Source organism: Nomascus leucogenys, chromosome 11 (assembly GCF_006542625.1).
Source record: "Nomascus leucogenys isolate Asia chromosome 11, Asia_NLE_v1, whole genome shotgun sequence".
In the NCBI taxonomy this organism is placed as follows: domain Eukaryota; kingdom Metazoa; phylum Chordata; class Mammalia; order Primates; family Hylobatidae; genus Nomascus; species Nomascus leucogenys.
The window spans coordinates 60439400-60450131 of record NC_044391.1 but is presented as its reverse complement, the minus strand read 5'-3'; the positions used below and the strand labels follow the sequence as shown (position 1 = coordinate 60450131).

At 35.7% G+C, this 10732-nt stretch overlaps 1 protein-coding gene across 1 annotated transcript in view; it reads right to left on the bottom strand.

The window, feature by feature from the left end:
- Positions 1-8928: 8928 nt before the first annotated feature.
- Positions 8929-10732, bottom strand: part of C11H12orf40 (chromosome 11 C12orf40 homolog) — a 90754-nt gene continuing 88950 nt past the window's right edge. The window contains exon 13 of the mRNA XM_003252303.4: positions 8929-10049. Within this exon, the coding sequence (XP_003252351.1) occupies positions 9585-10049 (465 nt within the window). The 3' untranslated portion in view covers positions 8929-9584. The remainder of the gene's footprint in view (positions 10050-10732) is intronic.

The following is a 10732-nucleotide window of genomic DNA, read 5'->3' as shown; positions in this document are numbered from 1 at the left end:
TATGGGACTATGTGAAAAGACCAAACCTACATTTGATTGGTGTACCTGAAGGTGACGGGGAGAATGGAACCAAGTTGGAAAACACTTTTCAGGATATTATCCAGGAGAACTCCCCCACTCTAGCAAGACAGGCCAACACCAGGAAATACAGAGACCACCACAAAGATACTCCTCAAGAAGAGCAATCCCAAGACACATAATCGTCAGATTCACCAAGGTTGAAATAAAGGAAAAAATGTTAAGGGCAGCCAGAGAGAAAGGTCAGGTTACTCACAAAGGGAAGCCCATCAGACTAACAGCAGATCTCTCTGCAGAAACCCTACAAGCCAGAAGAAAGTAGGGGGCCAATATTCAACATTTTAAAGAAGAGAATTTTCAATCCAGAATTTCATATCCAGCCAAACTAAGCTTCACAAGAGAAGGAGAAATAAAATCCTTTACAGACAAGCAAATGCTGAGTGATTTTGTCACCACCAGGCCTGCCTTACAAGAGCTCCTGAAGGAAGCACTAAATATGGAAAGGAAAAACTGGTACCAGCCACTGCAAAAACATACCAAATTGTAAAGACCATTGACACTGAAGAAACTGCATCAACTAACGGGCAAAATAACCAGATGACATCATAATGACAGGATCAAATTCACACATAACAATATTAACCTTAAATGTAAATGGGCTAAATGCCCCAGTTAAAAGACACAGACTGGCAAATTGGATAAAAAGTCAAGACCCATAGGTGTGCTGTATTCAGGAGACTGATCTCACATGCAAAGACACACATAGGCTCAAAATAAAAGGATGGAGAAATATTTACCAAGCAAATAGAAAGCAAAAAAAAGCAGAGGCTGCAATCCTAGTCTCTGATAAAACAGACTTTAAACTAACAAAGATCAAAAAAGAGAAAGAAGGGCATTATATAATGGTAAAGGGATCAATGCAACAAGAAGAGCTAACTATCCTAAATATATATGCACCCAATACAAGAGCACCTAGATTCATAAAGCAAGTTCTTAGAGATCTACAAAGAGACTTATACTCCCACATAATAATAGTGGGAGACTTGAGCACCCCACTGTCAATATTAGATGGATCAACGAGACAGAAAATTAACAAGGATATTAAAGACTTGAACTCAGCTCTGGACCAAGTGGACCTAATAGACATCTACAGAACTCTCCACCCCAAATCAACAGAATATACATTCTTCTCAGCACCACATCACACTTATTCTAAAATTGACCATATAATTGGAAGTAAAACACTCCTCAGCAAATGCAAAAGAATGGAAATCATAACAAACAGTCACTCAGACCACTGTGCAATCAAATTAGAATTCAGGATTAAGAAACTCGCTCAAAACCACACAACTACATGGAAACTGAACAACCTGCTCCTGAATGACTACTGGGTAAATAACGAAATGAAGGCAGAAATAAATAAGTTCATTGAAACCAATGAGAATAAAGACACAACATACCAGAATCTCTGGGACATAGCTAGAGAAGTAGTTACAGGGAAATTTATAGCACTAAATGTCCACAGGAGAAGGCAGGAAAGATCTAAAATTGACACCCTAACATCACAATTAAAAGAACTAGAGCTAACAAATTCAAAAGGTAGCAGAAGACAAGAAATAACTAAGATCAGAATGGAACTAAAGGAGATAGAGACACAAAAAATCCTTCAAAAACTCAATGAATCCGGGAGCTGGTTTTTTGAAAAGATTAACAAAATAGACCACTAGCCAGACTAACAAAGAAGAAAAGAGAGAAGAATCAAATAGACACAACAAAAAATGATAAAGGGGAGATCACCACTGATCTCACAGAAATACAAACTGCCACCAGAGAATACTATAAACACCTCTATGCAGATAAACCAGAAAATCTAGAGAAATGGATGAATTCCTGGACACATACACCCTCCCGAGACCAAACCAGGAAGAAGTTGAATCCCTGAATACACCAACAACAAGTTCTGAAATTGAGGCAGTAATTAATAGCCTACCAACCATAAAAAAAAAAAGCCCAGGACCAGATGGATTCAGAGCCAAATTCTACCAGAGGTACACAGAGGAACTGGTACCATTCCTTCTGAAACTATTCCAAACAATAGAAAAAGACGGACTCTTCACTAACTCATTTTATGAGGCCAGCATCATCCTGATACCAAAACCTGGCAGAGACACAATAAAAAATGAAAATTTCAGGCCAATATCCCTGATGAACATCAATGCAAAAATTATCCATTAAATACTGGCAAACCGAATCCAGCAGCACATCAAAAAGCTTATCCATCACGATCAAGTTGGCTTCATCCCTGGGATGCAAGGCTGGTTTAACATAGGCAAATCATTAAACGTAATCCATCACACATAAACAGGACCAATGTCAAAAACCACATGATTATCTCAAAAAAGGCCTTCAATAAAATTCAACACCCCTTAATGCTAAAAACTCTCAATAAACTAGATATTGATGGAATTAATCTCAAAATAATAAGAGCTATTTATGAAAAACCCACAGCCAATATCATACTGAATGGGCAAAAGCTGGAAGCATTCCCTTTGAAAACCAGCACAAGACAAAGATGCCCTCTCTCATCACTCCTATTCAACATAGAATTGGAAGTTCTGGCCAGGGTAATCAAGCAAGTGAAAGAAATAAAGGGTATTCAGATAGGAATACAGAAAGTCAAATTGTCTCTGTTTGCAGATGACATGATTGTATATTAAGAAAACCCCATTGTCTCAGCCCAAAATCTCCTTAAGCTGATAAGCAACTTCAGGAAAGTCTCAGGATACAAAATCAATGTGCAAAAATTATAAGCATTCTTATACACCAATAATAGACAAACAGAGAGTCAAGTCATGAGTGAACTCCCATTCACAATTGCTACAAAGATAATTAAATACCTAGGAACACAAATTACATGGGATGTGAAGGATCTCTTCAAGGAGAACTACAAACCACTGCTCTAGGAAATAAGAGAGGACACAAACAAATGGAAGAACATTCCATGCTCATGGATAGTAAGAATCAGTATTGTGAAAATGGCCATACTGCCCAAAGTAATTTATAGATTCAATGCTATCCCCATTAACACAATTAGACTTTCTTCACAGAATTAGAAAAAACTAAATTTCATATGGAACCAAAAAAGAGTCTGTATAGCCAAGACAATCCTAAGCAAAAAGGCCAAAACTGTAGGCATCACGCTACATGACTTCAAACTACACTACAAGGCAATAGTAACCAAAACAACATGGTACTGGTACCAAAACAGATATATAGACCAATGGAACAGAACAGAGGCCTCAGAAATAATGCCACACATCTACAACCATTTGATCTTTGACAAACCTGACAAAAACAAGCAATGGAGAAAGGATTCTGTATTTAATAAATGCTGTTCTGAAAACTGGCAAGCCATATGCAGAAAACTGAAACTGGACCCCTTCCTTAAACCTTACATAAAATTTAACTCAAGATGGACTAAGGACTTAAACATAAGACTTAAAACCATAAAAACCCTAGAAGAAAACCTAGGCAATACCATTCAGGACATAGGCATGGGCAAAGACTTCATGACTAAAACACCAAAAGCAGTGACAACAAAAGCCAAAATTGACAAATGGGATCTAATTAAACTAAAGAGCTTCTGCACAGCAAGAGTAAACAGGCAACCTACAGAATGGGATAAAATTTTTGTAATCTATCCATCTGACAAAGGGCTAATATCCAGAATCTACAAGGAACTTAAACAAATTTACAAGAAGAAAAACAAACAACCCCATCAAAAAGTGGGCAAAGGATATGAACAGACACTTCTCAAAAGAAGACATTTATGCAGCCAACAAACATAGGAAAAAAAGTTCATCATCACTGGTCATTAGATAAATGCAAATCAAAACTACAATGAGATACCATCTCATGCCTGTTAGAATGGCAATTATTAAAACGTCAGGAAAGAACAGATGCTGGAGAGGAAGTGGAGAAATAGGAATGCTTTTACACTGTTGGTGGGAGTGTAAATTAGTTCAACCATTGTGGAAGACAGTGTGGCGATTCCTCAAGTATCTATGACCAGAAATATCATTTGACCCAGCAATCCCACTACTGGGTATATACCCAAAGGATTATAAATCATTCTACTATAAAGACACATGCACATGTATGTTTACTGCAGCAGTATTTACAATAGCAAAGACTTGGAACCAACCCAAATGCCCATCAATGATAGACTGGATAAAGAAAATGTGGCACACATACACCACGGAATACTATGCAGCCATAAAAAAGGGATGAGTCCATGTCCTTTGCAGGGACATGGATGAAGCTTCAAACCATCATTCTCAGCAAACTAACACAGGAACAGAGAAACAAACACTGCATGTTCTCACTCATAAGTGGGAGTTGAGCTGTGAGAACACATGGACACAGGGAGGGGAACATCACACACTGGAGCCTGTCGGGGTGTGGGGGGCCAGGGGAGGGATAGCATTAGGAGAAATACCTAATGTAGATGACTGGTTGATGGGTGCAGCAAACCACCATGGCACGTGTATACCTATGTAACAAACCTGCATGTTCTGCACCTGATTCCCAGAACTTGAAGTATAATTAAAAGAAGAAGAAGAAGAGGAGGAGGAGGAGGAGAAGGAGGAGGCGGCAGCAGCAAAAAAAAAGAAGAAAATTAAACGAAAATAGAGACTGGGAAAAATAGTTTTACTGGTACCAGTTGTTTTGAAAAGGCAAATTTGTTCCACATGACTGACATATTAGGAAACAATTTGAGCATACTGCAAGTATCACACTGGCTGATGTGCAGTTGTGTCCACAAGAAACACCAGGTGAACACACAAACCTGTACCCATGAGAACTGAACCACATAACACACAAAATGAACACACACACACCCTTCAGACACCTACAAGCTACCTTAATTCACTGTGTGTATTATAAGGTTGTGTTTTGCCGTTCTTTCACATTGTGGACATTTATAGATATCGATTATATAATTATATATTGGTTATTATATATATTATACATCTATAAAATATACATGAATAAATACAGTCAGTCAACATCCTAAAATGTCTATGTGTCCTGATTTTAAAATGTGCATGACACAGAAAGCATTAAGTGTTAAAGAGAAGCTTGAAATAAAGCCTTTTGAAGGAAATGAGAAAACACGTGGTACCTCCTGAGCAACAGGCATAAAGGAATACATATTGTAGACAGCACTGCAAAAATAAAACAAATGCCTGTGGCTAAAGCCATTTCAAGTGCTATGAAGTCTGTAAGAAGGCCTAAAGACATATGAGAAATAGGAAAATAGTTGAGCATATGGGTTGAAAAGCAAACAGGGATACAATCAAAAAAAACCTTTCCTACAGTCAAAGAGAAAGCACTTATCTATATACAATATAAAGACCCTAAATATGTCACCAAATCCTACAGAGCAGATCCTTCATGCTAGTAGTGGCTAGTTTTGTGATTTCAAACATTGTTACAGCTGTAGGGCTGGAAACACAATTTTGGAATGACAATTTTTTTCTGTCAGCATTTGGAAGGTATTATTACACTGTCTTTTAGCTTCCATCATTGCTGTTAGTGAGTCATGTGACACTGTAGCTGTCTTTTCTAAGAATGTAGTCTTTTTCTCTTCAGTGGCTTTCATGTTTTTCATTTGACTTTGAGGCTGTGTCATTTTATTATGTTGGGACTAGAATATAGATTTCATTTTTTTAAATCCCACTTGGAAATTGCTGGTCTTTGTGAATCTGTGGATTATATAATAGATCCATTCTGGAAAAAATTCTCAGCTATCATCTCTTCAAATTATGCCTCTATTCTCTCTCTCTCCTATACTGTTGATACTCCAATTAAACATATAAAGCTTCTCACACTGTCATTCTTATTGTTTAATTAATGCTCTTTCATATTTTCTATTTCTTTTTCTCTTCTGGCATTCGGGATAATTTATCTGTATATATATTTCACTTCACAAATTCTCTCTTCACCTGTATCTAACATGCCACTTTGCCCACATATTAAATTTTCAGCAGATGGCAGAAATGGAAATCTGAGACTAGAGAATGGTAAAACTACAAAAATTAGCAATGTTAACCTTTTAATTATACCTATAAAGCCAATTCATCCATCCACTTGTCATAATCTCTGCCTGTCTTAACTTGACTTGCCCCAAAAACAAACTATGAGGCAAGGATTCAAGTACATATAGTTTGTTTAGGGTATGATTTCAAGAAACACATGGAAGTGGGGAGTGAGACAGATGGGAGAAGAAGGAAAGTGTTGGTTATTAAGCAAGTTACCACTGTGAGCAATTTAAGGTTAATCCTTCTGAGGAACTCAGCAGGAGTAGTGTTTTCCAACATGAGAGGGCACAGACACCACTCTACAGATTCTCAGGACCTGAGATTCTGATTCAGTAATTTGGGGGTGGGTTCCACAAATTTTAATTCTCAGGCCTGAGATTCTGATTCAGTAATTTGGGGGTGGGTTCCACAAATTTTAATTACTAACCAGTTCCCAACCAATGTTGATGCTACTGTTACTGGTCAGTGGATAGTTTGAGTAAGCAGAGGTGTAGAACACACTTTCAAAGACTTATCCCACCCAAGAGGCAAGGGAGGAGTATTTAACCACCAATTCCCATCAGTTATTGTTTAAAACAACTGCGCTCAAACAGCATTAACACTCTGGTACTTCCTCTGCCTCCTCCTAGGCAGAAGAGGTATCTGCAGCCAAAAGACACCCCCCGGGAAACGAGTCATGCACTGGCAGCTGCAAGTCAGGCTGGTGTGTATGAAAATGAGGGATGCCCAAGAAATGTGAGCTGGGCACAGATAGCATTTGCTACACTGCTATATTGTCATGGAGGAAAATAAACAATTAACCAAGAAATTACAAATAAATTACAATTGTTATAAGTGCGTTAAAAGTAAATTACATGTAACTACCCATAAAGATAGCCTCTCATCTTACTACAGATGGAAACTTCCTGGAGTTGTTGTGGACCAAAAAAATGTACTGTTTCACAAATATGGTTAAACACCAACTCCAGCCCAATACTGTATAGCATTGGCCCTTACTGAATGTATAGTATCTTATCTGAAGTCACTCCGATTGGCAGTTTACATTAGAAATGTGTGCAGAATCATTAAATTTTCATTTTGTTTCATCTGGGTAGAACTTAGCTAGGATTTACTCTGCTTTATAAACATTAAATTACAAACATGGAATGAAAACAATGTTTCTTTCAATTGCTTTTTATTTATATTTTCATCAAACAGTTTTACCAAGAGAAAGCCTAAACCAGTAATGCATTTTGAGAAGTATGTTATAATTACATAAGATGGCTTATTTTGCAAATCCATACTCACTTTCCACTCTGAATATATGTATCTCCTTAAAGCATCTAAGGAATTAGCAACTGTGAAGTTAGGGAATAGACCATAAAACTGCCTTTACTTCTGACACCAACAGCAAGTCTGTGAGTTCCAAGACCACCCTCAGATTTGGTAATTCGTTAGAAAGACTCACAGAACACACTGAAAGATATTACACTCACAGTTATAGTTTATTATTGTAAAAGGATACCAATTAAAATCAACCAAGAGAAGAAACACATTGGAGAGAGTCTAGGAAAGTAACAAACGGGGAGCTTTCAGTCATCCTCTCTCATGGAGTCATGGACAGCATTACTTTCCTGGTAATGACTGACAATTCACATGAAGTATTGCCAACCAGGGAAGCTCACCTGAGCCTTGGTATTCAAAGTCTTTACTGGGTCTCAATCACAGCGGTGTGGCTGATTATCCAATCTCAGTTTCTGACCCCTTAGGAAGGCAAGCTGTTACTGCTTTACTCAACGTCTCCATCCTAAATCATATTGTTACTATCTAAATTGGGCCAAGCTTCCTAGGCAAATAAAGACACTCACTAGCCATGATATTGCAAGGGCTTGGAAGTTACCTCCAAGAAGCCAACAGCAAAGGTAATACCACTTTTGGGGCAAGATTAAATTATTTACTGCACTGCACCTTACTCTGCTCTCACTGTAAGTGGTCACTGCATTTTTTTAAAGCCCTGAAATTCTTCATCATACAGAGCTTAACTGCTACATTATGATATTGATAAAAACAGAACTAGGTGTGTACTTTCATAATTAATGTATTTTCAATATTGCTAGACTTCGATGCATATTTGGAAAAAAAATCAGTTTACTTGATATTTGAAACCAACCCAAAATTCACAGCTCAAGTTTATTCTACTGTCATCATTATAGTCTTCTTTTTCTATGTATCAGTCTTCACTGCTATAGTATGCAATATTTTTCCAAAATAATGCTCAGGATAACCAATCCACAATGGAATACCTTTCATTTAGTATCAGGATAAAAATCTGGCCTTTTGAAATACTATCAACATACATATATCAGATAATTATATTCCCCTTTCATGAGTTGATCATTAAACTGGAAGAAAATACTTAGGAGCTTATTGTGCTCTGTAAGATAGCAAAAATAACTTCCTAAAACTAGCTAAAAACCTGAAGATTGCTACTATTTAAACTTTAGCTGTTGGTGTCTCCAAATTGCAATGCCTCAAATCACCTCTGCAGCACAAACTCTTGAGTGATACATCTGTATATAAAAATGTAATATGAAACCATTGTTTTCTTTAAAGGCAAAGAAACCTCTAACAATTTTATTTTGGGTTCAGTTAGATACTAGAATGCCCTCTGCTGTGTACCTTGAAATATATCAAAACAAGTGTCAATTTTAGAGTACAAACATTTAAAATCTTTATACAAAATAAGTGTTGTCTTAGAAACAAAGCCTATATTTTAGAATAGGAAATCTTGTTATAATATTTATGAAAAGAATCAGCAACACTAAAATTAGTAACATAAATCTTTTTTAAGTTTCAAACAATTCTTTTATAAAAACATTAAAACATCTTTTAATCCTACAGAACATTTTCCTTTGAATAGCACCAACAAAAAAACTATGTTATGCAAATAGAAGAGATGTGTTATCTACGAATTAATGCTAGAATTTTTAAATAGGACTGTAATATTAAAGAGAAGTAGCTAACAAAATTATTATAATGAGGACATAAAATATATTAGGTATTATTTTCTATCTTAAATATCTTGAAAGAGAACATTTTTGCCAGAAAATGCAACTGCAAAGAATATTAAAATAAATGCAACAAGGAAGGAAGCAATTAAGCATATTTTAACCCATAAATAACAGCATATCATTATAATATACTGAATAATCACATAAAAATGATAGTAAATTTACAAATATATTATTTTCTAAAAACTCTACCATTTACCAAAGCTATTAAGGAAATGGCTATATACAAATTAAATACATACATTAATATTAAAATGTTTTAACATGAACCGTGAATATACACTCCGAACACTGTCAGCTTATGCTTAGCTACTTTTTCTCATTTCTTATCATGTTAATGAAATTTTCAACATTTACTATTGTTTTCTAAGGGCAAGTGAAATTCTACATCCTAGGTAGAGATTTTAGAATATTAGTTGTTCTTAAAGATTTCCTGCCCTCCAGTGGTATCTGCCTTAATATTTCCACTGCACTTTTCAAGGTTGCAAAGAGAAACATCACTTCTACATGTACATTTTGAAATTAGATCACACTGTATGGCAGCATCTAATTTTTTCTCCATTACAGATTCACTCTCTGTTTGTACCCCTGCATCACATCTTGCAGCCTGCAGAATGCAGTTATCATTGGTTTTGTTTTGCAAAATGTGGGCTGAGTTGCACTGCAACTGTGGAAACTGATCTGTATTATTTTTCACTGAGAACTGGTAGAAATTCTCATTCTGTTTGTGAATTTTGTTATTGTTTTTAACAATCCTGTCACCTGAAAGTTTTGCCATCCTTTCTACATAAAAATTATTCATTTTTTCCTTGGTTTTGATGGGAATCCTATTTGAATCTTCAATTTGCTGTGATATTTGATCTTCATCTTCAGATGACTAAAAAGAAATTAATAATGTTGCTATAAACCATGCTTACATTTTAAAAATGCATTCAATCACTTCAAAGAATATATTCTTAAAATCCCTACTATAGAAAATTTCTAAATACAGAAGAGAGTTTGGCAAGTTACAAATCAAAGCAGGTATATCATCAAAGAGTCTTCAACCAATAATCTGCCATACCTCCCAGGAGGCTATGAATTTTAAAATAGCAGTAACAATAATAATCTTTGTAATAAAAATGCAAAAGAGATAAAAAGGAGAAGGGAAATTTTGTCTTTTATTAGTCCCTATAATCACAGGCTCTATCATCTCTCTACCCTTTCAACAGAAGAAATGATATGCAGCATACTTCCTCCACTTAAAAAGAGTAGACTAGAAGCAGTACCTTCGAAGGAAACAGCTAACACAGATAACTTGTTCAATTATTTATTGATTCATTAAGTAAAAAATAACTACTTGTATGCTTTTTATGGGCCCAGTCCAATGAAATACATATATATATATATATACATATATAGATAGATATAAAAATATCTTAAGAGCATCAGGTAATAGGAAATTAAATAGACAAAGAAAAGTTAAGTAGCAATACATAAGCAATACATAACTCAACTGTTATATAAAAAGACAACCTTTAAGAACTTTTTTTAAAGAACTTTTTAATAGGTCTAGATTTC